Source organism: Astyanax mexicanus, chromosome 6 (assembly GCF_023375975.1).
Source record: "Astyanax mexicanus isolate ESR-SI-001 chromosome 6, AstMex3_surface, whole genome shotgun sequence".
NCBI lineage: Eukaryota > Metazoa > Chordata > Actinopteri > Characiformes > Acestrorhamphidae > Astyanax > Astyanax mexicanus.
Window position 1 is genome coordinate 41,761,073 of NC_064413.1, and position 27,901 is coordinate 41,788,973.

The 27,901-nt window shown below is 37.3% G+C and overlaps 1 protein-coding gene across 1 annotated transcript; it reads left to right on the forward strand.

Annotated features, from left to right (window-relative positions):
- thbs3a (thrombospondin 3a) lies at positions 1-27,901 on the forward strand. The gene is made up of 23 exons (XM_022673589.2): positions 1-256; positions 10,256-10,462; positions 12,419-12,672; positions 13,230-13,332; positions 13,499-13,525; positions 13,617-13,699; positions 13,800-13,851; positions 14,908-15,056; positions 15,720-15,860; positions 16,526-16,600; positions 17,195-17,347; positions 17,462-17,572; positions 18,752-18,859; positions 18,995-19,154; positions 20,139-20,257; positions 21,352-21,404; positions 21,840-22,042; positions 22,651-22,829; positions 23,297-23,345; positions 23,683-23,879; positions 23,993-24,165; positions 26,347-26,486; positions 27,311-27,901. The coding sequence occupies exons 1-23, from the start codon at positions 163-165 to the stop codon at positions 27,370-27,372; spliced, it is 2,892 nt and encodes a 963-aa protein (XP_022529310.2). The 5' UTR covers positions 1-162; the 3' UTR covers positions 27,373-27,901.

Below are 27,901 nucleotides of genomic sequence, written 5' to 3' on the forward strand. Positions count from 1 at the left end.
TCCACTCTCACCCCCTCCTCCACACATGCAGCAGCTTCAGGAGCAAGTACTCTGCACTGCTTTCACTCCAGTAACTCTCTGCTACTGCTCTACCCGCTGCTTTCTGACTGCACTTTCTCATTATTTCGGGTTGAGTGAGTCCAGCGCTCTTTCTCTGTGGACATGAAGGCTAAACGATGTGTGCCAGTCTGGATTATACTGGCCCTGGTTCAGGTGACCTGCTGGGCTGAACCCCTGGAGAAACAGGACCCACAAGGTAGGCAACCGGTTCAGCTTGCTTGTATGTCCCATAATTCTACAAGTAAATTTATACACATGATCACTGCACTTATTATAAGAACAGTGTAATCATTCATTTATTTTTTAATCCATAGTGGTAGTACTGTCATACACTGTAATACAGGCAGTTTACCAGACAGTGATTAAACCTACAGTGTTGGACTGTGCAGCCTTCAGAATGGAGAATTTCAATGACTAGGCTAAATCCCTGTGTTAGAACCTGTGACCCTATATGTCCAAACATTTGTGGACACTTCTCGTGAATGCATTCAGCAAGTTTCACCCAACTGCTGACACATATGTGCAAACATACACACACACACACAGACACAGCCTTTTTTCATCCCTGTGCTTCGAACAGCCTGGGTTCATCAATGGGATTTAAAGTTGCTGACTGGTCCAGATATCAAACCTGCCAGATATTTGGTGGGAACTTGGTGATCACTCTGCAAACTCTCTATGAGTGCATATTTTATCAGTTCACACACAGTGAGTAAAGCCAGAACCACCAACCAAACACCAATCCATCTCCAGCCTGACGTTTTGTCACAATTTTCTAAAGGCAGTCAGTAGTATGAACCGGGGACATTTTTGAGATTGGAGCTTTAATTTGGTGATGAGCATCCAATGGGACCAGTTTACAAAAAAAATATATGGTGCTGTAATGTAAACTATTTTAATTTAACTATTAATAAAATTCAGGACAGGAAAGTTGAGGTAACTGTCAAATGAGTTAGATTTAGATTCATTTAAATTCAAATCAGACACACTAAAACTGCTGGGTTCACATATATATGCTGCTGTTCAGTTTCACTGTTATTTTAAGCTATAAACTTTCTATGGATTTAACAGTATCAGAGACAATTTGGAAATAAAGAACCCATCAAAAACCCAAAATATACTTTTCTTTACTGGGGGACCCAATTTAGAGATGTTTGAGTCTCTGATGTTTGAGTTTCTGAGTCTCTGGGAAGTAATAAAAGAACACAACACCCTTTCATATTGTAATTCCTAGTGAACAATTTTGAGACCCAAGTTCCTCAGTTAAAGTGTCCTGTAATCTTTTAACATGGCCGAAATGGATACAGGATCAGTATTGGATGGTACATATATATATATTTTTTTTTCAAACAAACAGTGAACTTGCTTGACAGCTGACATTTTTTCATGTTGATCTTTAATATAACATACTTGTAGTTCTGACTTTACAAATGGGAAGTAGAATCTTACCACATGAATGCAGCATAAATTGGGAATGTTTGAGGAAGGAGGAATGGTTAAGTAGATTAAGTTCTGGTGGTGGAGAGGTAAAGGGCTTTGCCTCATGAGCAGAAGGTTGTGGGTTCAGATCCAGTGTGTTTTAGCCTTCATTTTAGTGGTGCTGGTGAAGCTGAAGTAGTAAGAGGGGGGTAAAAAAAAGGAGAGGTCTTGTAATTTTATTGTGCAACAGAGTGTGATAAAGGTAAGATTCTACATTTTTGATCAAGAAGCCATTAGTTTAAGTCTTTAAATGTTATTACGCATGTAAAATCAAACCAAAAATATAAAAAAGCCGCACTACTATGGAGGAGTTGTATCTCAGTGGTCTAAACCATGGGTCTGTGAACAAGAGGTTCATGTCCTGATAGATACATAAATCGTTGTAAAGCTTAAAATCTTAGATACACTTGTTAAAAACACTCAGCACAAAGTTTTCCTGTGGCTCTCTGGTAGGTGCTTTGTGATGATTGTACTTTGTTATGGCGACTGTTCAGAAGCTCACCTGCATGTAGATGTTTTAAATTAAAACGTTTCTTAATATAAGTAAACCCAAATCATGCAGGTCAAATTCTCCCCCAAAAGCTGTTCAGCTTCAGAGATGATGTGGCTCAGTAGATTAAACCACAGCTTACTAAAGTCCTAAAAGTAAAATTTTCTCATGTATGCATTGTAAAGCTTAAAAATTGAAAAATAATTGTGCAAAAAAAGACAGAGCTCTTGTAGGATCTTGTAGCTCACTGTTAGCTTCTATACTTCATGATTCAGAAGCTCCTTCAGAGTTGCTGTGGCTCATTGGTTTCCACCATAGCTCTGTGATCTGAATGCTCAGGGTTCAAGTCCTAAATGTATTTGGCATTCATTGTAAAATTCATTGTAAAACTTAAAATCTGAGATACAGGTGTTGAAAAACCTTCAGTAGCATTGTGTTCTGTGGTTCACTGGTAGATGCTGTGCCACTTGGGTAAGCTGTTGTAGGTTCAAGACAATGCAGAACCTCCACTGCATGAATAGAGTGTACTTTTAAATGTACACAAGTAAAACTAAACCAAAAAGGTTTTAAAAAAAACTCTCAGCAGCTCTAGACAGGTGCTTTGGTACAGTGGTCTACATAATGGCTTTGTTCAAGTTCTAAAAAAGGTATTTTTTCACATAATAATTGTAAAGCTTAATACCCGAGATATGAACGACACACCTAAAAAGCTGAGATGTCTTGTGGCTCACTGGTAGATGCTATGTGCCATGATCAAGAGGTCACAGGTTCAAGACCAGCCAGGGTCTTGATGTTTTAAAATGTGTTTTAAAATATGAGTAAAACCAAACCAAGAATGTTAAAAAAACTGCAGTATGTGTCTAAGAGTATGTAGCTCAGTGGGCTAAACAATGGCTTTGAGACTAGTGTGATCAGGGTTCAAGTCCTGAACCCTGCTCTTTAGTATGTATTCATCATACCACTTAAAATCTGAAATCTAAATGTTCAAAAAAACATTTTTTCATTGATGTGTTGCCCTGTGGCTCACTGGAAGATGCTGTGTCTCACAACTAAGAGGTTGGTTTAAGCCTAACCAGGATCTTAACAGCTTGTTATAGCATGCATTTTAAATGCTTATAAATATGAGTAAAAGCAAACTGAAAAAGCAAGCTGAATAAAACTCCTAAAACTCATAAACCACTCTGGATCAGCAGTCTAAAGCATGGGTTGGAGACTTAAATGGGCACAGTATAAGTCCTCAGTAAGCCCTGTCCACACAATTTTACCTTTACCTGCACAGAAATAAAATTAGCCCTATCTATCTTTCTTTCATTCCCTTTTTTTATTTCCCCCTCTCTGTCTCACCCCTTCTTATCCTGCTCCCATTCACTTAACTTTGTGCTTGTCTCTCCTGCCCCGCCACTCACTTGAACCTGAGCTGTGCCACCACAACCAAGCTTGCATCACGCAGGCTTTTAACCCACAATCTCCTGCTCATGAGGTAAAGCCCTTTACCTCTCAACCACGTGGGTTCAGGAGCTTTTTTTTGTACACACACCATTAGCAGCATCTGCGCTGTTGTTAAAAAATAAAAAATATATGGTTTGATACCACCCATAACAGATTCTCTGTTCTTCTATATGTTAAAAGGTTAAATATAGGATCTTATGACTAACATATGAACACAGTAGAAACAAGGAGTGTTTGTGAAATAGAGGACTGTTTGGGTAGATTATCCTGATCAGGACACATGGCTTCATGATAAACCCCTAAAAAAAAGCTGCAGAATGTGAACCCAGGTGGTTGAGAGGTAAAGGGCTTTACCTCATGAGCAGGAGATTGTGGGTTCAAGTCCTGCGTGGATCAGTCTTGGATGTGGTGGGACTGGGTGAAGCTCAAGAGATTGGTTGGGCATGAAGGACAAGGGACAAAAGAAAAGAAAAGAAAAGAAAAGAAAAGAAAAGAAAAGAAAAGAAAAGAAAAGAAAAGAAAAGAAAAGAAAAGAGGTGGGGGCATGTTGCCATTTTTCCTAATGAAATAGAGGCAGTAAAGGTAGAATTTTGCAGTTCCCTTTCAGGGTTAAGTCCATCAAAAATTTTGCCCCTGGGCTCCATAACTGCTGCTGGTTATCTCTCTAGAGGCCCCAGGGGGAGAGGGCCAGGTAGTTCCTCTCCCCCTTTGTGGGTTTGGTCCGGCCTTGTCTGCCCGTCACATGTGACCCCCGATGCGGGGACTGCTGCTAGCTTTGTCTGCTGTTTACATGCGCGTTTGTTTCCACCAGGTGTGGAGATCCTGACCGGTCTTGAACCAGTGACCTCTTAATCATGAGGCAGAGCTTCTACCAGTGAGCCACAGGATCCCACAGGAAGATCATGTGTTTTTTATACATTTACGTCTTAGATTTTAAGCTTTACAAAAATAGAATGACCAAGTGTCCTACTCAGACTTGCTTGATTACAGATGCACAGTTTAGACCACTGGGCTACAGCATCTGCCTATAGTTGGAATTTGTTTTTTACCTTTATGGTTCCATTTTACTCATGGGTAGAAACAATAATGTTTTCACAACATGTGAGGATCTTGACTGGTCTTGAACTGCTGACCTCTTAATTGTGAGGCAGAGCATCTACCAGTGAACCACAGGACCCCACAGGTATTAAGTGTTTTTTCAACACTTAATACTGATTTGCATTATGCTTTGCATATTTATATGCTTAGATTTTAAGGTTTACTATGAATCTTTCTAAAACACATCTAGCTAGTCTTGGACCCTGATTGTTCTTGTCACAGGAGCATAGCTTAAACCACTGAGCCATAGCTTTGGACATTGTTTTTTGTGCTTTAGTCTTATTTAGAAAACTTTGAGTCTGTTTTTGAACCTGTAATCTCTTAATCTTGAAAATTTTCAATGCTGTAGAGATCCCGAGAGGCCTCGAACCAACAACCTCTTAATTGCAAGGCGTAGCATCTAACAGTAAGCCACATGATCCCGTGTTGGGCTTATGTTTTTTAGTGTTTATATCTCAAGTTTTAAATTTTGCAGTAAATATAACTAATAATGCCCTTCAGGATTTGAACTCTTAACTGTTCTGATCATTAACCCATGGTTTAAACCATTCAACCAGAGCATCAGCCTGGGAGCTAGGGTTGCTTTTTGATCTATTTTGGTTTGGTTTGATTCAAATGTATATAAAATAACAAACAATTTCAGTGCAGTCGAATCCTAAGCATACAGATCACAGGTCGAGTCTTGAACCGGTGACCTCCTATTCAAGAGGCACAGAACCTACCAGTGCACAACAGCACACCTCAGATGCTTAGTGTTTCCTAAACTTCTTTGTAACACATTATCTGTTACAATGTATAACAGATAAAACAACTTCTGAAGACTTGAACCCACATCATCCAGCTCACAGACCCATGCTGTAGACCACTGCAACATTGCATACCACAAGCAATACATGCTTCTTTTAAAATTCATAGGTTGGGTTCTGTCATATAGAAACATTTAAAACTCATGCTTTAAGGAGATTTAGACAGAGAGTGGTCTTGAACCAAGAACCTCTTACTCGTTAGACATAGCTTTTACCAGTAAGCCACAGGATCCCACAGCATTCTGTGGTGTCTTTTGATCATTTAGATATTTGTGAGGTTAAACTTTACAATGAATACATAACAAAAGACCTCAATGAAGCATTGAACCTTGACTGCCCAGAACACAGGCCTATGGTGAGCTATGGTGTCTTTGTTTTGAAACACAGTGTTTTTTATTGCCTCTTTGTTTTGGGTTTGCTCATATTTAGGAATATATGAGATTAGCAGTCCAACCAGATGTGGAGATTCTGACTGGTTTTGAACCAACAACTTTAGGAACACAAGTCTATTGGTATTTTTGGTACATTTCTATCTCAGATTTTAAGCTTTGCAAATGAATAATGCCAAAAGACTGCTCTCAAGACTTGAACCCCAACCATCCAAATCTTAGACCCAACATTCAATCACTGAGCCATCCCACCACACAAACAACTGGCCTTTTTGCAACATATGAGGTTGGGTTTTACTAATATGTAGGAGAATATAAGGTTTTTGCTTCAACATGCTGTTAAGATTCCAATCAGTTTTGAACCAACAACCTCTTAATCATAAGGCTTAACATCTACCAGTGAGACACAGAACCACACAGAGCTAAATGTGTGTTTTTAACATTTCTACCTCAGATTTTAAGCTTTGCAATGAACACAAGCAGAAAAGACTCACTCAGGAATTGAACCCTGACTCTCCTGATTATTGAGCCATGGTTTAAACCACTAATCCATCTAATCACAGTGGAAGTGTAGTGTGTTTTATTTTACCATGGTTTGGTTTTACTCTTATTTAGAAACATTATATTCTGTTCTCCAACATTACATAGAGTTCTTTATCAGTCTAGCACCATCAACCTCTTGATAATAAGGCATCTTATCTACAAGTGAGCTACAGGATTTCACTGGCACAGAATGAGGTTTTCAAACATTTTAATTTTTAAGTTTAGATTTAAAGCTTTGAAATAAACTTGAAACCTGACCATCCAGATCTACGACCCAACATTTAAACTCCTGAGCCATAGCATTGCACAGCCAAGAGGGAGTTTTTCTTCTACTTCTTGGTTCGGTAGAAATATTTAGATTCCATAGTTCTACATGCTGTACAAATTTGAACCCTGATAGTCCTGATGAGTGCACATGGGCTTTTTTTGACATTTTTCCTGCCGTTAGTTAAAAAGATAATTACACAGTCTGACATGATGTTGAGTTCTCGATCAATACTTGAACGATAACTGCTCAATCATGAGGCCACCTACCCATGAACCACAGAACCCCACCGTTGCTTTGTTTTATATGTTTTTAAACATTTATACCACTGGCTACATGGAAAGAAACATGATTAAACCAGTAATCTTCAGATCACCAAGTAATGACATGACCTAGATCAATAAATGACCTTCTATGTCACCCTTACTAGTGTCCCAATGAGTGCTCCTCTAATAAAGAAGTGTCATGCTAGTGGATTAAATGTGATGTGTTGTCCAGAGGAAAACCTTTATTTGATGATACAAGCCAAAGTAAATTGCTGTTAATGATGATGCTGTTGGCACAAAAAGTTTTTAATAATTTTAATAATACCCCCTCCAGAATATTCAGTACAGGCCTCATGTTGTGTAGTATGCACTCTTTTATTTATTTTTTACCCCTGCCCAGAGTCTGCCACTCTTTTGAGATAAGTTGGGGAGCTTGGAATGAAGTAGGGTGGTGGTCCAACATCCTTATGAAGACCTCACCAACACTTCTGTTGTTGACTGCCATCAGATCTCCACAGCAACGCTCCAGAAAATTGCAGAAAGCATTCCCTGGACTGTACTCCAACAAAGAGACAGTTATTCCAACAAATGCAGGACAAACCATTTTTAATTCAATGATATGTCCCAGTACGTTTGTTCTCATTGTGTATGTTAACTTCAATGCAATATTCTTGTAATGGAATCTAGACTTTTTTTTCTATTTAATGTTTTATCGGTTTTAAAAGAAATTGCAAAATACAGGAAATTAGCACAATCAATCTTAACAAGCAAAAAGCATTTGTTGGTAGCACACCAAAGAAAATGAGCACCAGTGTTGTAAGCACTAAAAAAATATATGAAATAAATGAATCAATAAAAACAGAAGGATAAGAAATATTACACAGCTACAAGTCAGTCAGATTTAAATATTCTACTGCCACATTTCATAGTAAAATTTATATTTTGGCTTAAAAGAATAGGACACTTGTTCCATTCAAACAGATAACTTTATATGTTCTGTAATTGCCCCAATTTAATAAAAGACTGATTGTAACTCTTTATAAATCCTGTTTTATTACAGTTAGTCTTCTTCATAATTTGCATAATTTGGACGTAACAACCAAGTAAGCATCTGCTGAAACACTGTGGTACTGGTAAGAACGTAAGAAGTTTGGTTTAGGACCATCAGGACTACAGGAGTGGAAACTGCTGATTTATACATGCAAGATGATAAGCGCATTCACAATGCCTTCTTCATACAAAGCCAAACCATATGAATGCATGTGGCTGGTGCCAGGGCGCTCTATGATTTTCCTGTGGCTGCTTTGATACGTGTGTGTTCCACATGTTGATCTTTCTCATCTTTCTCAAGTCTTCCATTCACTGGTGCCTTTGGCAGCGTTTGTCTGGAGTCTGGATTCCTAGTGGAGCATGAAGGCAGAGGGTGACTCCGGCCTACAGGCTGGAGGTTTCCCTCTGCCGCCTGCCTCGACTTCTCGTTTCATTATTTCCCTTCTGTTCTTACCTCAGCCTCACACACTCACTACTCCTGGCAGAGCTCCTGCTGGCCTGCCGCTGCCAATTCTATAAACATTTTGATAGTCAAGCGAATCACTATGCTAGAAGTGAGTTGGGAGAGGCAGGGTGAATGGTAAAGGGGGGGGACACTTATTGGAAAAGTCAGCAGGGGTCTGTAGATCACTGAGGAAGATCTGGAAGTCTCAGCACAATGCACTCAATGCTAATTGATCGAGGATCTTAGATTACCTGGTAGAAATACTTAACTCTTGTGAGAAAGAAGTCAACAAGTTAATTTATAAAATGCATCAAGTTGAGTTCGATGTAAGCTTCACACACACATTAGCACTCGACAACGCTTACCCAAGTTCACCTACATCCACCATTATAAGAGATATGTTTTTATTGTGTTTGAAAAAATGTAGTTAAAATGCACCACCACCTGTTAAAATTATACTTTTCTTTATAACCTAAAGCCTTCACTTCAGTAATGCCAAAAAAGCAGTGCAAACAGTAATTCCCAAGACAAAACAGCAAGAAATGGACATCCTGACTTAGTGGTAGGTCCCAGCTGTTGCAGAGGCTAAAGAACATCAGTGGCTCTGGAGAAACACAGAGCCCTCACACTTGCTTTACTAGAACTGCCCTATAGTAAATGAGCTAATATTAAGTACTGTCGTCTCAATAGACACAGAAAGGTGCTTGTGAATCTGGAAAACTTACAACATAATGGTACTTGGAAGGCATTTTAATTTTTCTAAAACAAGGGTGCTCAAGTTCCATTATTAAAAATGTGATTAGTCCTTCTCTGTAAAAACTTCTTTAAAGGCAAAGTGGAACACACATTTTACTAATTAGGACATTAGTAACATAAATCAATAAATACAAAACATTACCTGTGAAGGGGGCAATATGGTTTTAAGGCTCATGTATTTGAAAATTCTGAGCTTAGAAGAAAAAGCACTATTTAAATTACTTTAGCAAAAAATAACTAGCAACAACTGTTGAATCCAGCATTGTGGTAACTTTCATATTTAGCAGAAACTCTCGAATGCCCTGACCATGCATGCCGCATTATCTGGCCAACAACTTAATAAAAGTGTACTTTCAAGAAGCACTTTGGGCACTGTAACGGTGACAATGTAAGCTTGGAGGTAGATGTAATGCCAAGTACAATTTATTAAAACAAAACAAGCCAAACAAGAAACCAAATTAGCAAAAAGCAGGACAGGCAAAGTCATAAGGAACAAAACAAAAGGCACACTAACCAGGCTAACATACACCATGAACTTACATGAAACCTGCACAAGACCAAAAAGAGCAAACAAGAACGACTGCACTATAGGGGCTACTTATACACTGAAACAAATTATGAACACCTGGAAATGATAACGATAGGGCGGGGTTACAAATTACACACAGGTGGGAGCACTAATGACAAGGCGGGGCTAGGGCAGAGACAAGGGAGGAGACAAGACAGAAACAAAACAGAAAAACAAACAGACAGAGGAAAAACAGAGACATGCCAGGAAAGGCACAAACAGGACAAAAGTGTGAATCTCTCTTTTAATGGCACATACATTTATTCAGTATTATAATAAATTGTTATAATATATGCTTTAAAAACTGGGGATAGCCTAGATATGCTCATAATGAAATGGATTTTTTTTTCATATTGCTGTAGAAATAAAGATGTGAAAGAGAGAGCAGAATCTTTTATTTCTGAAATGATTGTGTGAAAATGTATTTTGCTGTTCTTTTTATTGATATGTCCATCAGAACAGTTATAACCTGTTGTTTTAAGTTGTGTAAAAGGTTACAATATTTTAATATGACAGCACTGATATTTAACCTTAGTCCTTTTTGTTTGCAGAAAATGACTCAGAATATGACTGTCTGGTCTGTTGTTTCAGTGATAGACATGCTGGCTCTGCAGGATGTGAAGCAGAACGTTGCTGCTGTGGAGAAGATGTCTGGAGCTCTGAAAACCCTTAGCGACCTCTACATAGTCTCCACCTTCCGCCTGCCCCCCAAACTGGGCGGGGTTCTGTTGGGCTTCTACAATAAGCAGGACAATAAGAAGTACCTGGAGCTCGCCATCATGGGCAAGATCAACAAAGGTACCTACTTTTTTCAGTAGGATTGGGCGAGATGGTCTGTTAAATCTGTTAAATTAATTGAGCATTATTCCTGCTTATTTTGTTTATTGTGATAAAGAGGGCACATGGCAAAGTTAAAAAAACCCTATTTGTAACATTAATGACACAGAAACTATTTAATAACTTTTATTTTAACATTTTGTTTTAGAAATCATGTGAGAAGGATGATATAAGCACACCTACATTCTGTTAATAAGACATAAAATGATCACACATTCACAAACTGTTCTGATATGCACTCAGGTTGTTTAGTATAGGAATAGTATAGAAATGTGCAGGGAAGATAATGTAATGAATTTGAATAATATTTACATATGGAAGCTGCCAGAGGAAATCTTAATAGAAAGAAAAACTCTCTTTTATGTGGCAGTAATTTTTATATTTCAACTCTCCCTAAACTGAAATACAAGGAGGCCATGTTTGTACTATGTTTAATATAAAAGTTGCATAGAAGTTTGAAAGGGGCTGTTTACTATTCTTGTATAAAAAAAATAATTAAATGTAAAGGAAACAGTTGTTTGCACATCTTTAAAGGGTGCTGCCTTTAAAAAAAAAATCAATTGAAGTTGTTCTGCAAGAACAAACAATTTAAATTGTAATCGAGAATCACCCATATATTTGATGAATATCCTTTTTTGGTTTGTTTTTTTTCTTTTTACAATGTTACACAGCCCTAATTCCGAATGTTCAGTATCTGTTCCTAGAAGACTGAATGAGTTAAACTCAATGATTATGAATGAATATGCTGAAAGGATCTTTACACACCCTTATATGTAACACAAATTTCACCATAAGCTCTTTGGTAGACATGTATAAAGTACTAGAGACCCAGACTTGAGTAAAAGTAGAAGTTCTCTGTCAAAAAAGTGTTCTTTAAGCTCCACACATATGTGGAAATGTAGTAATGTATTCAAAATGTTGGGACGTAAGTATTGCATGTAGTTTATTCTATAATGTACTACTCAGGTACTGAAAGTATAAGTACAGTACTGTACTTTTATGTAGTTTATGTACTTTCATGAACAGTACTTTTGTATTGTAGTTAATATAGAAACCAGTGGAAAGTTCTCAGAGTGAAAGGTAGAATGGATCTCTCGATTTGCTTAATGATGAGAAGCTTCATCAAACCTGGTGACAAAGCAGAGCATCTACCGCTCTGGCTTTACTGATAATGTGGGTTTGGAACATTTTTATAACTGTACCAAATAACGATATAGCACATAAAAATATATGAGTTAAAGCATTCAACTCAGTGAAAGTGGAAATAGAAGAAAAAAATAATACTCCAGTAGGTAAAGATACAGAATTTTAGTACTTTTACATTTTAGTAGTTTTACTTCCTTACTGTACATCTCTACCCTTTGTACCCTTTGAGATAAACTTGACTAATTGTGCTTTAATTAAATGTCCAGTTAGATCAATGTTCTTTTATTACTAAAGTCCTTAATATACTTAAAAATATATTACACTACAATAAATTGCCCACCTCTATTGTGAAGCGAAGCCATAAGACTAAAAAAAACTCAGCAGTGACCTGATGTTGCACAGCTTTACACAAAGTGATGCTGTTTGTATATTATTATGGTTACCCACTGCAATGCACGCTAAAGGCAGGGAAGGTCAGATGCGTACAACGGAAAAAAACTGCCAGGTCTCAAGAACAATGCTGTGACTGTTCCACTAAAAAACTCAATATTAAGCTCAGCAGAGTGTGTTCTTCAGCCTCTGTTCTTTTGACCTTCCACAAAGGCCCCATTTCTCTACATAAATCATCTGTAATTACACAATGTTAAGTACACTGTAGTCTTTGGCATATTACTCACTCATTTGTAATTGCTTTGTAAAGGTCTGGTTACAAACGTACGCATGATGTGCTTGATAATGAACTCTGTAATTACTGAACGTCTGTCCTGTCAGCTCTGGTTCGGTATGTTCGTGAGGATGGGAAGCTGCACACGGTGAACCTGCAGAGCGCTAACCTGGCAGACGGGCGCGCTCAGTCCATCATCTTGCGTGTGGGAGGCCTGCGCAGAGACAACCTAAGCCTGGAGCTTTACGTCAACTGTCGTCTGGCTGACTCTGCACAGCGCCTGCCTCCACTAGTCGCTCTGCCTGCTGAGGCAGAGTTAGTGGAGATACGGAACGGCTACAAGGCGTACGCTCGCCTTCAGGTGGGCTCACTTCAGGGGCTTTTATTCACAGTTTTGGTGCTTTGGTGATATACAGCTCTTAGAAATTATGAGTTTTTCTGATTTGACCAAATTGAAAACCTCTGGAATATAATTAAGAGGAAGATGGATGACCACAAGCCATCAAACCAAGCTGAACTGCTTGAGTTTTTGCACCAGGAGTGGCATGAAGTTATCCAAAAGCAGTGTGTAAGACTGGTGGAGGAGAACATGCCAAGATGCAAGACAACTGTGATTAAAAACTAGGGTTATTCCACTAAATATTGATTTCTGAACTCTTAAAACTTTATGATTATGAACTTGCATTATTGGTCTGAAAGCATTTTCTGTAAATAAATGCTCTAAATGACAATATTTTTATTTGTAATTTGGGAGAAATGTGGTCTGTAGTTTATAAAATAAAACAACAATGTTCATTCTACTCAAACATATACCTATAAAGAGCAAAATCAGAGAAACTAATTCATAATCATATATAAATTGTACTATAAAGTAATTGTGCTCGCTTTCTCTATTTCTATCTATCTCTGTGGTTGCAGGGGTCTGTGGAGTCTCTTAAACTGGCTCTTGGAGGCAGTGTAGCTAAAGCAGGAGCTCTCACTGACTGCCCATTCCAGGGGGACTCTTCAGCCTATAACATAGGTAATAATTTACATTCATATCTGTACAGTATCTGCAAAAAACATTTAGAAATGGTTATAGATGAATTCATAAATTCAGTTATTGAATACTGACTAAATACTACATCTATTCTAAGAATATATTCTTGATTTATTCCTAACGTCCTTGTCTTTTCCTCTGTCTATAGTTAATGGGGAAGCAAACTCTATTCTAGGTGAGAATGTTTCATCACTATGTTGTCTAATTTATAGTTTGTAGAGTAAGAGCATGATAACACTAACACTAAATTCGTCTGATTCTGACAGGAGATCACACCAAAGCTCTGATAGGACAACTCATCATCTTCAACCAGATCCTGGGTGAGCTAAGAGAGGACATAAGAGAACAGGTTAGTGTGTGTTAGTGAGTGTTTGATGTCCAAAGCTTATAAAAACATATATATTTTTTGTATTGACTTGTGTATTTGTGTGCGATTCTGTTAACTGTAGGTGAAGGAGATGTCTCTAATTAGAAACACTATACTGGAGTGCCAAGTGTGTGGTGAGTGTTCTTTACTCATTTTTTTAAGGGTTATTTAGTTAATACAGGGGTTGTATGTAAAACATGATGACTGCCTTATAAATAAATATATCATATAGAAAACACTGTTTAGTTCCCAGTCAGCATAATACATGAATGGACGTTATGCAGAAATGCAGGTGAAATACAAAATCTTCCAACTTCTGCATTTAAAGGTACAGTAAAACAAAAGGCCTGTTCAAATGAAAAGGATACTGAGAGATTGAAAAATGGTTGTGTAAAATGTTTTTTTTTTACTATTATTTATAAGATTTTGGCCAGTGATTGCTGCAACTAGAATGTTTTTAGAGATAAAAAAAATTAATACTAATTTTAGAGAGTCACTAAATAAACATGTAAAAGGTTGTGAAAAATATAAGCCTGTATTTAGAGGTGTAAAGGTATCTTTAATACTCAGATCTGCATAGTTTTCTGGGACAGAGAAAGGTAGTGCTACAAAGATAGCTGAGGGTATTTAAGTTCATTGTGCTACTGTTTAATTTTAGTTGGGTCAGTCGATAAAAAAAAACATAATCTGATTAACCCCAACAAAATTCTGTGATCAATTGAGATTATTCACTTTTTCTTCTTCTGAGGACTAAGTGTTTAGTAGTTAATGTAAATAAAATGGCAAAATATTAGTGGTGTCATTCACTTAAAATAATTGTATTAATCACAACAATATTCTGTGATTTAAAGCTACTATGTACCTGTATTTCTGGGCGTGATTTATTGGCGTTAATATATATAAAATATGTATTGTGTGTTAAAGTTTTCAGAGTAAGGGGCTGAAAACTTTGTTGACAGCCCTACTCATTTTATTTAATTGTTTGCCCTTACTAGCCTTTAAATTATGGACTGTTCAGCTTCTGAATTTTGGTTGTTTCAGCTTAATCAACCATACAGAAATGTATGTAAATCTGTAAATATATGTACAGTATTAGCATATATAAAGTGTGTGTTGATTTTATCTTTTCGTATACAATGACATATTATACTAATTCTCTGACTGGTCTCTGTCTGTATTCTGCTGTCCAGGGTTCCATGAGCCTCGCTCTCGTTGCCAACCAAACCCCTGCTTTAAGGGCGTGGCCTGCATGGAGAACTTTGAGTTCCCAGGTTATCGCTGTGGGCCGTGTCCCGAAGGAATGACTGGCAATGGTACTCACTGCCACGACATCGATGAGGTAAAGCCTGCAAACAAATTATATTAATCAATAGCTCAAAATATATTCATTCATACATATACTATAGCATATATATATATATATATATATATATATATATATATATATATATATATATATATATATATATATATATATATATATATATATATATATATATATATATATATATGTACACATACAGCTCTGGAAAAAAAATCTTAAATTGAAATAAATTGTAATATAATCAAGAGGAAGATTGATGATCACAAGCCAAAGTTATCCAAAAGCAGTGTGTAAGACTGGTGGAGGAGAACATGGCAAGATGCATGAAAACTGTGATTAAAAACCAGGGTTATTCCACTAAATATTGATTTGTGAAATCTTCAAACTTTATTAATATGAATTTGTTTTATTTGCATTATTTGATGTCTAAAAGCTCTGCTTTTTTGTTTCAGCCATTTCTCGTTTATTGCAAATAAATGCTCTAAATGACAATATTTTTTTTTGGAATTTTGGGAGAAATGTGGTCTGTAGTTTATAGAATAAAACAACAATGTCCATTTTACTCAAACATATACCTATAAATAACAAAATCAGAGAAACTGATTCAGAAACATATATAAATTGTACTATAATGTAATTATGCTCGCTCACTTTATCTCTATCTACTCTCTCTCTCAGTGTGTGCTGGCTCAGCCTTGCTATTCCCCCAGTGCATGTGTGAACACTGCAAAGGGCTTCAGCTGTGAGCCCTGCCCACCTGGCTTCTGGGGCCCCCCTCTCTTAGGGGTTGGTGTGGAGTACGCCAAACACCACAAACAGGTACTTTAAAATGATCATGCTAATCATTGCTGTCAGATAAAAATCCTGGAACTGATTCTATATTATTTAATTTAAAACATAATACACTGACCGAACACTTTAATAACACCACCTCCTTGTTTCTCTGCATGCTTTATTATCCTCCTTTTACCCTGTTTTTAAATTGTCAGGACCTGACAGGACCATCACAGAGCAGCTATTAATTGGTTGATGGGTATTTCTTAGCAGTCTAGGGACACTAACATGGTGTTAGTGTTCATAAAAATGGCAGTTCAGGGGAACTGTGGAAGTCAAGATGACTGTTCTCAACTGATTAAAAGGCTGTTTTTAACCCTCACATGTCTGCAAAGGACCTTCATTATAGTATAGCCAATAAGGGAGAAAAACTCGAACAAGAACTAAAAGACTGACACTAAAAGTTCCACAATCTTTTGCAAAGAGCTCATTGATTATATTAAATGTTATGTTTTTGTTATTTACAGATGATTAGTTACATTTGATTGTAATGTAACTTATTTACAGATTCTACTTAATACAAAAGAAATAATCCAACAAATTATATCATTTGTCCAAGAGTGTGCAAACCTTCATGTCTAGCTGCAGTTTAGTTAGATGGTAGTTTAGTATGTAACATATTTGTTGACTGATTATTTTTTCTCTCACAGGAATGCTCAGATGTTGATGAATGTGTTGAAGTTGCCAATGCCTGCACACCCAATTCAGTCTGCATAAACACCATTGTAAGTGTTATTTTATTTTACATTTAGTTAGAGGGCCAGCACCTGAATTTGATCACTGAAGGCTATAAGACTGGTATAGTGTACTAATTATATATAACTGACTAAAGGTAACACTTATGATACTTATTATTTGGATTAAAAATGTAATGTTTAATAAAAATAACCTTTTTTTAATTATGTTTTTCTTTTTTAACAACATTGTATTATATGTAGTACATGCACTGTAAGTGTAGTTTTGGGCTTTTCTCTGTTTAATAAAAAAAAAAATTCAAAGTCTAATAAATGATTATTATATTTCGGGTCATGTGGCTGACTTTGAGGACCTTTAGTGATAGAGCATCAAGTACAAGAGTATAGTCCTGCAGTCTGAGCTTATCGTGAGCTTCTTAGACAATTAACACTTAAACAGATGTACAAACATTAAATAAAGCATTAGATCAAAATATGACATTCTGAGTTTGTGGGACCAGAGCTACTTTATGTATCTAAAACATTTCTGATGTAGCTTTAAGTTGCAGTAAATTGCAATATTGCTTATTATTAAAAATCAGCACTTTCATATAATCTCATTGCCTTACATTCTCTCTTTCTCAGGGTTCGTTTAAGTGTGGTCAGTGTAAAGTCGGGTATGTAGGTAATCAGACCGCAGGCTGTTATCCAAGGAGATCCTGCGCTACACTGAGCTTTAACCCATGTGACTCTAATGCGCACTGCATCATGGAGAGGAACGGGGAAGTGTCCTGTGCGGTAAATAATATTAAAATCATCGTATTTTAATGCTACTTCTCTTTCTCATTCATTATTTGAACAGTACTGTGTGATTGAGGAAGTGTCTGCATTAATCTGTTCTGTGTTTTTCAGTGTAATGTGGGCTGGGCTGGTAATGGGAACACATGTGGTACAGACACAGACATTGACGGCTATCCTGACCGCTCTCTGCCCTGCATGGACAACGACAAGCACTGCAAACAGGTCTGAAGTCGTCTTAAAAAGTAAAGTGTTATTTAACACACCGATAAAATATATACAGCTCTGGAAAAAATAGAAGACCACTTAAAAATTATGAGTTTCTTTGATTTTACACATATAAAAACCTCTGGAATATAATCAAGAGGAAGACCGCTTGATTTTTGCACCAGGAGTGGCATAAAGTTATCCAAAAGCAGTGTGTAAGACTGGTAGAGGAGAACATGCCAAAATGCATAAATGCTGTGGTTAAAAACCAGGGTTATTCCACCAAATATTTATTTCTGAACTCTTTATGAATATGAACTTGTTTTCTCTGCATTATTTGAGGTCTGAAGGGGTCTACATCTCTACAGTGTTCATTTTACTCAAACATATACCTATAAATAGAAAAATTGACAGAAACTTTTCCAGAGCTGTATACAAAGAGATATACATGGTAATGGTTAAATTCCTAAAGATTCAGATCTTTATTCAATTTATTTTATTTTTAAACGTATGTACCCTCATTGTACTGAGATACAGGAGCTTAATATACAGATGTTATTATTATATAAGTTTTAAATGCAAAAAAAAAGGATTTAAAGGGGGCTTTTTTTCAATTAATGACCTATTAATTGACGTATTAAGCCATTAGCACCTATGGCACATCCAATAATATAATGAATCATTACATCAAACATTTCCCTTCTAATCTGTTACTCAAGTGTCCAGCTTTAACTGGCCTTATTGATGGAGTTTTCAAAGTTGCTTTAGATATTCTAAAAAAGTTTAACAAAAAGTCGAGCATCTTAAAAACATGGCTTTGCTTTATACTTTGCAGGGATAGTCTGGTGTTTTTATGTGCCTAGATGTATAGGGGTTTGTTGTTGGGGTGGCACAGAGATTTCAGCTCACACTAGGTTGGTCATTACTAGTACTGTTCTGCATCTGTGCACTGCAAAAAATACAAGTATAAAATACATATACTGAAGCTGTAAAGATGATTCTGTTAAGGAAAAGGCCAATTTAAATCTCTGCATTGTTCTTGTTTCTATGTGGTTTGTCAGCTTGATAGCCGTTAGGGGATTAAACTCTTTTAGATGACAGGAGGGAAACTTTGTAACACTGGTTTTATTGATTCATTATCCTTATCTGTTTATGTATATGTTTGGATTTTTCTTTATCTTTATCTTTCCTGTGCAGGATAATTGTATCTACACACCAAACTCAGGCCAAGAGGATGCTGATAATGATGGTATAGGTGACCAGTGTGATGAGGACGCTGATGGAGACGGTATTAAGAATGTGGAGGTGTGTTTTTAGAGCATTTTGTTCTGCTGCCACTGAAAATACTCTCTTAACACACAGCACTGTCAGTGTGGACTGTCAGTTGTGTAACTGGTGTATAGACATGTGTTCACCCTATGCTGTATGATGTTGTTTCAGGATAACTGCCGGCTAATGTCTAATAAAGACCAGCAGAACTCAGACACTGACTCGTTTGGAGATGCCTGTGATAACTGTCCCAATGTGCCCAACATTGACCAGAAAGATACTGACAACAACGGAGAGGGAGACGCCTGCGACAATGACATTGATGGAGATGGTTATTTAGATTCCATTGTTTATTATCACATAAAGGGGTTGGACAATGAAACTGAAACACCAGTCATTTTAGTGTGGGAGGTTTCATGGCTAAATTGGAGCAGCCTGGTGGCCAATATTTATTAATTGCACATTGCACCAGTAAGAGCAGAGTGTGAAGGTTCAATTAGCAGGGTAAGAGCACAGTTTTGCTCAAAATATTGCAATGCACACAACATTGTGGGTGACATACCAGAGTTCAAAAGAGGACAAATTGTTGGGGCACATCTTGCTGGCGCATCTGTGACAAAGACAGCAAGTCTTTGTGATGCATCAAGAGCCACGGTATCCAGGGTAATGTCAGCATACCACCAAGAAGGACCAACCACATCCAACAGGATTAACTGTGGACGCAAGAGGAGACTCTCTGAAAGGGATGTTCGGGTGCTAACCCGGATTGTATTCAAAAAGCATATATCCATGGAATTCAATGTGCACCTCAACTCTCCTGTTTCCACCAGAACTGTTCGTCAGGACAATAAATTACTGTGATCTAAAACCAGGTGTTTCAGATTCATTCAAACTACAAACCCCTGTAGTTTCTTGTTAAATCACAGCTTCATGCTCCTATACTAATACTCCTATCTTTCTACCATTGCAACAGAATCTGGGAATAGTATGAAAAAGATTAATAGGAATTCATCATAAAATATTTGCAGACTATAAAGATTAGCTGATGTTTTAAATGGTAAAAGAAATACAACATATAAATACAACTGAGATTCTGATATGACATAGACCAATTATACATTAGAATCCCTAGCAATGTTTTTTTTGCTAAATGTCCCCTTGTAAATATATGTAATATATAATATACAAGACATACACCAATCAGTCATAACATTAACACCATATTTTACACCCAGTGCACTGTACCCAGTTAGTTTCTCTTAATCTCAACCTAGTCTACTAACCATGTGTTTGTGCTTGTGTGTGTGGGCTCCAGGCATTCAGAACGTGCTGGACAACTGCCCCAAAGTGCCGAACCCTATGCAGACAGACAGGGATGGGGATGGAGTGGGAGATGCCTGTGACAGCTGCCCTGAGATGAGCAACCCCATGCAGGTCCCTACACTTTAATACAGCATTGTAATCTCTCTAGATGTTTAGGATGTTTTCAAAATATGAAGTAGATAAAGTCATCATTGCTTATTCTGAACAGATTTCAGCACAACCGCTTTTTTATGATCTGGCCTGAATCAGTTAACAAGTTTGTAAACGTGGAGCATTTAGCACTTTTTTTTTTTTTTTATACACAGGAAACTTTCAAATACACCAAAACAGAGCACAACAGACCATGTTAAAGAACATTTACAAAAGTTAATACAGTAAAATGGTAGCAATAATCTGGGGCAGGACACTAAATGCAAAGCACACCTGGCTAAGGAAGTGGTTTAGTTCAAACTTGTGAAGTACAGCTGATAGTTGAATTAGATCGAGATCATATCACATTTTCACCACGTAAAAACAGGAGCGCAACTACATACTTTTTGGGGTATATGCAAACATAGTATCTGCGCCCTTGGGGGTGTTAGGGTGGGGTGGAGAGATACGTTTTAAAATCATCAATCGTTACAATCGTCCTGTCATTACTTGCCCACAGCGCTCCGCAAAACCAGCAAGCTGATTGGCTGTTTCTCCGGAGAGGAAATTTTTTTGGGGCTTTGATTTGGCGCCCCCTCTAGTGCAGCGCCCCTATGCGTTGCATAGGCTGCATACCATTCCCTTTTTTGAGTACTAACTGCTGCTAAAAGGGTTGAGATCTGATGGAGCCCACCTCCTCTCGTGGTCTTGATGTGGTCTGATTATAGTGTTCACACCTGTCTAAACAAATCACACCGAATGTGAAAACTAACCACAGTTCTACTTTAATCAGATATTATAGGTATTAAATACTATAGGCATTAACAAATACCATGTCTGTTGTTGCTGTATGTGAAACCAGACAGATCTGACCAATAAGCAGAAAGAATTTCTCACATGGTTTGTTGTGATATATTTGTGCCCATGGATAATTCCCTGTGTGAAAACGAACCAAACCAAGCGATTTACAAACTCAGCAAATGATTAGTCTAAAATGAGAAAGTTAAAAAAAATCATATATAATTTTGTGTGTTCTCAGTTCAGTGATTAAATAATAATAGTTCTCTTTTTTGCAGAGTGATGTTGACAACGATCTTGTGGGAGATGTGTGTGATACCAATCAAGACTTGTAAGTATCACACACTAACACAAACAACACACACACACATTTTCTCAGCTGTCTCCCTGGACCTTTTTAAACACTCTGCCTTCTCACATTACTTGCTTAAAGATGTTTATTCACAAACACACACACACAAACACTTTTACACACTCCACCTGGAACTGCTCATAAAGATAAATTTAAAGTTTAATGATCTATTAAATAACACAAACATGAGAGAGTTTACTCCTGTGCTTAAACTACTTTAATTAATGTATTTAAGGGATGTGAATAACTTCTCTGACCACACTACCACCTAGTGTTTGTTACTGATAACAACAGAAAAGCTCTTCACCAGTGGAGCTCAGGCTTTTTCTCTGCTTTTCTGACAATATTGAATTCACTTTATATGTGTTTTAGCCCTTTAAGCTTACTGCTCACTCTCTTTATATATTTAACCAGAGATGGGGATGGACACCAGGACACTCGAGACAACTGCCCGGACATTCCGAACAGCTCTCAGCTTGACTCAGATAACGATGGCATTGGAGATGACTGTGATAATGATGATGACAACGACGGGATCCCTGATTTTGAAACTATGGGAGGCCTCGGACCTGACAACTGCCGGCTGATCCCAAATCCCAACCAGAAAGACTCAGACGGTAATGAACTCAGAAAACCCCTTTAATCTTTGAGTAAACAGTTCAGACTTGTTTTCCACCCATTATTGTAAATTCTATACATCATATTAGGACATTTAATTTGTGATATAATGAGAATAGAGCATTAATGTACAGTATGATGTACTATATATTATAATTTTAGTGGTTTGGTAAACTGAACTTTAAAAAAATATGTTGCATTTTAACGTTGCATGAGTATAGAAACTACAATAATTTTATAATCAGTAGATTATTGAAAGTTAGTATATTTTACAATAAATATTTCATCTTTGTCTGACAACACCTTCTATCTCAATTCCTGGCATTTTTTTACATGTTGACAAATTTTAAATCCGAATTCTTAATTATGTGTCAAAATGTAATGATAAGTTAAAAAATAAAAATGCTTCAAATATATTACTATAATAATTTTTATTCTTTACTATATAAAAATATTTTTAACTTCCATTATGTAAAGAAATACAACGTTTTAAGGTACAGTTACGTTACATTTATTAGGTTTTATTTCTTTATATTACTTTTTTATTGTAACCGTAGTACTGTTGTTTTTTTTTTACACCTTTTTTTCCTTTTCTTTTTCTGTGCAGGTAATGGAGTTGGAGACGTGTGTGAGAATGACTTTGACAATGATGCAGTGATGGATTTGGTTGACGTGTGTCCTGAGAGCGCTGAGGTCACACTCACAGATTTCAGAGCCTATCAAACTGTCATACTGGACCCTGAGGGTGATGCACAGATAGACCCGAACTGGGTGGTCCTTAACCAGGTAATCCCTGTCTGTATAAAGAGGTTAATACCTACATAACTCATTAGTCTTTTTTTTACTTACTGGTATTTAAAAACATGTTTTCCTGTGTTTTCCATTGCCAAGATAGTGTTGGTGTATATATTAACAAGCACCTTTGTTATAGAAATAGCGCAGACGCAATGTGTAAAAATAGACTGAAATACCTGATAATTAATCTGGCAAAAAATAAATACATTTTGTATTTTGAATTCACAAACATTTTTAACAAACAAACATATAAATCATTGCTGTTAATACAAAATAAATATGTTCACAATGGCAACTATGGGAAAAACTACATTATTTTTTAATTTTTTATTAATTTTTTGAGATTTAATGATTTAGCATGACAGAGATTGAGTAATTAATTACTTACTATTTTTACTTAAAATAGTAATGATATAATAAAAAATAATGTGATGTATTATGTGCTGTCTTGTTCTCAGGGTATGGAGATTGTTCAGACAATGAACAGTGATCCTGGACTTGCAGTTGGTAAGCCAGCTTTCAGAGCTTAACATTTACCGGTACACAGCTATTGTTTACTTTCTTTACAAAAGTGTCTAGTGTCTATACATCCCTATAGTATTAGAACCATTCTGTGCTAATTGTACTACAGTAATGTAATTGTACACCAATTACAGTTTCAACACACATTCAACTTATGATTTCATACTTAAAGACTACCCAATAATTAGACAATTGCATATCTCTTAATTACTTTGCAGTATAACAATGAATACTGCTCAGTCCAATTAACAGTTAGGTTCCTATGTGCACTCTTTTAACTCTCTCTCTCACTCTCTCTCCCTCCAAACCACACCACCTGCAGGCTACACAGCTTTTAATGGAGTGGACTTTGAGGGCACTTTCCACATAAACACAGTCACTGATGATGACTACGCTGGATTTATCTTCGGCTACCAAGACTCCTCCAGCTTCTACGTGGTGATGTGGAAACAAACAGAGCAGACCTACTGGCAGTCTATACCGTTCCGAGCCATGGCTGATACTGGCCTACAGCTTAAGGTGGGTATTTTCTCATATTAAGAACACAGTGACTGTCCATTGTGATTCTGCAAAGCTTTAAAGAGTTACACTGAATAAGAGGTATATGCCTGGTCTGCTGTGCCTTCCTGCAGGCAGTGAAGTCCCGTACAGGGCCTGGCGAGTTCCTGCGTAACGCTCTGTGGCACACAGGAGACACAGACGGTGAGGTGAAGCTGCTGTGGAAAGATCCACGTAATGTCGGCTGGAAGGACAAAACTTCCTACCGCTGGCAGCTCAGCCACCGGCCACAGGTCGGCTACATCAGGTCAGTCTGTCCAGAACAGGGCCTGTACTAAAACCACCTAACCTAACACCAGCACTCCTCCTTGCTATGAAGCTGCAGCAGTTAAAACTTTTGTTTGGCGTGTCTCTGGAAAAAAATAAGAGAGCACTTCAGTTTCTGAATCAGTTTCTTTGATTTAGCTATTTATATGTTTGAATGAAATGAACATTGTTGTTTTGATCTATAAACTATGGACAACATTTCTCCCAAATTCCAAATAAGCATTCTTTTGTTCATATTCAAAGTTTAAAGCTTTTAGAAATGTAGATACATGTATAAAGTCTGCATTTTCTGGTTGCTGTAAGGCCAGAGAATATATACTAGTTTTTTGGACAGCAACAATATTTATTTGCAGTGAACTCATTATATAGACTTATTATTAATTAATCTTAATTTAAAATAAAAATAAGTAAAGGACAGAAATCATAGTGCAGTGTTTAAATATGCATTCACTTTGACTTTACATGATGATTTAAACTGTTCTCAAAAAAGAAGCAACTGTAGTACAGGTAATATATCATTGCTGTCATGCAAAAACCTCAAAAGTTTCCAAAATAACAATACTACAAGTAATGCTTTAATTTTTTACAATGTAAAAATGTTTATTCATTATTAAACTTTGATGTAAATGTAAAAAAAAAAAAACTGCCAGATGTACTTTATATCAATCTATGCTCTAGACTAAGGGCTAAACTAATATCTTGTATAATATAACATTTCCAGAATATGTTGGACACCACTAGATTGTGCTATTCTGTTTACAGTTAATTGATGCATTGATCTGGGGGGTCTGGGTGGTTGTCTTTATATTTTTCTCTTCAGGTCCCCCTCCCCTGCGTCCCCCAGCCCTCCAAAACCTCTGTGACTTTACTGAGTGCTTGGGCCCCCTGGCCTTCCATTGTTGAGGTTACCATGCCAATGAAATCCTTGGCAAGAATTTCCTTGGTGCCTGTTGATATGCAGATCCAACGGAAACTACTGTAGTGGACAGTCTGGAGAGACAGAGTGAGGGAACGAAAGAACAGGAACTGTAGAGAACGAGAAACATGGCTGATTTCCTGTGTCGTTTACCCCTTTATTTCTTATATAAAGTGTTTATTTCCCGTGCTTAGTAGAGGAGGTCAAGTAGTCAGTTTTGGAATCATCACAAAAATAACATGGCATGGGAGATAAATAAACAGACACACTTAAAGGAGAGCTATGATAATTATATCAGATAATTTGGTGTGAACTTATTTTAAACGTTGAGTACACTGGATTTTAAAGATGTTGTACACTCTTCAGTGCACAATTACTACTTACAGGAGATGGAGGGAGGCCTCAGATGGGCGTGTGTATGCATGTGTGTGTGTAAGTGAGTGTGCGTAGCCAGTGCTTTGTGAAACTCCAAGCTCTTTCAGTCACACACAGAGAAACACCTGCTTTGTATTCAGTTAGAGTGAATAGAGCTCAGCGCGCACACACGCACACAAACACACAAACACACACACACTGCACTTCAGTCCAGCTTCCCTAAAGCATCACGTCATCTTTCTACCTCCTACAGCACTCTTCTCTGCTGTACCCCAAACCCCAGCGGCTACAGTCTGCACTCATTCTGTCCACCAGAAAATGCCCAGTGTGATTCTGTGATAAGCAGAAACTTTTCACTAGTTCTGTTACAAGTACATTATAAATAGGTAATTACAAACAAATTCAGGCTTCTGTACTATTTCTGCTGTCCAGAGAAGGCTTTCTACTAGTCTTTGCTAAGTGAGGTCGGGATGTTGGTTAAGCACCAAATCTAAATGGAGCACAATCATTCCAGAGAGCACAGTTCCACTGCTCCACAGCCTAATGCTAGGGGGCTTTACTCCCCTCTAGCACACACCTGCCATTAGTCTTGGGGCCAATAGGTTCTTGTTCTTCTGCTTAAGAGAGAGCTACTCTATTGATAATGCTTCTGCACAGAATTTAGACAAGCTGTGTGTGTGCATTTCCACGTCTGTGTCAACAAGGGGTAGTTGACTGCATTGTGAAATGAATTTTTAATTAAAAGTAAAATCATGTCTATGTCTAGTCAGTAGAGTATAACACAGTTGTCTAAAAGAAGGTCTGGCTGAGGTAGCAGAGGTTTCACATGGTTAAACATGGTTTCCCTTTGTGTGTGTGTGTGTGTGACAGAGTAAAGCTCTATGAGGGAACAGAAATGGTGGCTGATTCTGACGTGGTGATTGACACATCTATGAGAGGAGGACGACTTGGAGTGTTCTGCTTCTCACAAGAAAACATCATCTGGTCCAATCTACGCTACCGCTGCAATGGTATGTTTTAATACATACAACTCACTTTGCAGATTTGCTGCTTTTCTTTCTCCCAACACATCTAATTTAACCGATAAGTAAATTAAAAGTCCTTTCAAATCAGCAGAGGGTGTGTTAAAACCGGTAAACTATTTAAATGTGCAGAGCAGAGTGGCTTAAACACCAGGGTATCTGCCCTACCAGGGACTTGGATTTTAGTGCCATGTTAAGGGTTGTGTGGTATACACTACACTACACCAACCATATGTATCAAACTTGCCAACCTCGCAGCCTTTATTAATGTGTATGTAGGTTTATGTCAGTTGATAATAAAAGGATAGATGCAGTGAAGCTTTATAAATGCTGCCCTTCATTAATGTATTCAGTAATGAGTTTAATAACTGGCCAGGTCCGTTATAATAAGATTCGTGGAAGCTAATGTAGCATAAATACAAAAGGTACAGCACTCTGATAAAATCTGTTTTTAAAGTGTACTGATAAACTTTGCATGATATCACTGTCATTCAAAGTTCTTTTTAACTTGTAAAATGTAATTTTGGAGCATTTCTAGTTCCATTCATTCGTCACTTAATTGTAAAGAACTGTAAGATTCACATTTTGGGAAAACTCAAAAACAACAAGAACAAAGTTTCTGTATGAGGCAATATTATATTGTCATACATTTTACTGAGTATAATAATTAGTAGTTAATTGATTGGTAATGATTAGATTTTTATTGATGAAAGCATGTAGAAAGATTATGTGCTATTGCTATACAATGATGATCTCAGAAGGTCTCAAATGTACAACACTTAAAATCTGTATGTATATTTGTCTTTGCACAGATACGGTCCCTGACGACTTCCAGCCACATCGTAAACAAGTTCTAATGCACATTCAGGTGTGAGGAACGAGAGACTAAAAGATGGCCACCCTGACCTGCACTGCCTTTTCACATGGATACACACACATTCTCTACACTTCGCTCCAAGTCTCCAGAACGGCCGCTGTGAAAGAGTGAGACTGCTGAGCTCTTGTGTGTGAAAGGGAACACAAGATCAAAGGAGAGAGAGAGAGAGAGAGAATGACACCACATCCCTCCGACTCTAAAGAGGCAAAGCCAAAGCTCAGAGAGCACAAACTGACCTTTTTTACTATATGAACGAGTGTGCTGTAGCAGGGAGGAGCCTCAGGCCATGTATGAAGGTGTGTGCAAGTGAGCGTGTGTGTGTAAGTATGTGTATGTGTGCGTTTGATGATATAGGAAGAATCTGTAAAGATGTGTTACCAGTGATTCCTAACGTTGACTGTTCCTCATAGGACAGAATCGGTGGGATGTTTCCTGCCTGTGTTTGTCGCCCCACTCTTGTAAATACCAACAATAAACCATAAGCTATAATGTTAAAGTTTACCAAATAACAGCCTTTTTCCCCCAA

Bases quoted from the DNA above. Each gene is read 5' to 3' on its own strand.
- thbs3a (XM_022673589.2), top strand. From the start codon at position 163: ATGAAGGCTAAACGATGTGTGCCAGTCTGGATTATACTGGCCCTGGTT. The intron at 13,852-14,907 runs GTGAGTGTTCTT...TCTGCTGTCCAG, and splicing joins ACTGGAGTGCCAAGTGTGTG to GGTTCCATGAGCCTCGCTCT. The intron at 20,258-21,351 runs GTCCCTACACTT...TCTTTTTTGCAG, and splicing joins AGATGAGCAACCCCATGCAG to AGTGATGTTGACAACGATCT.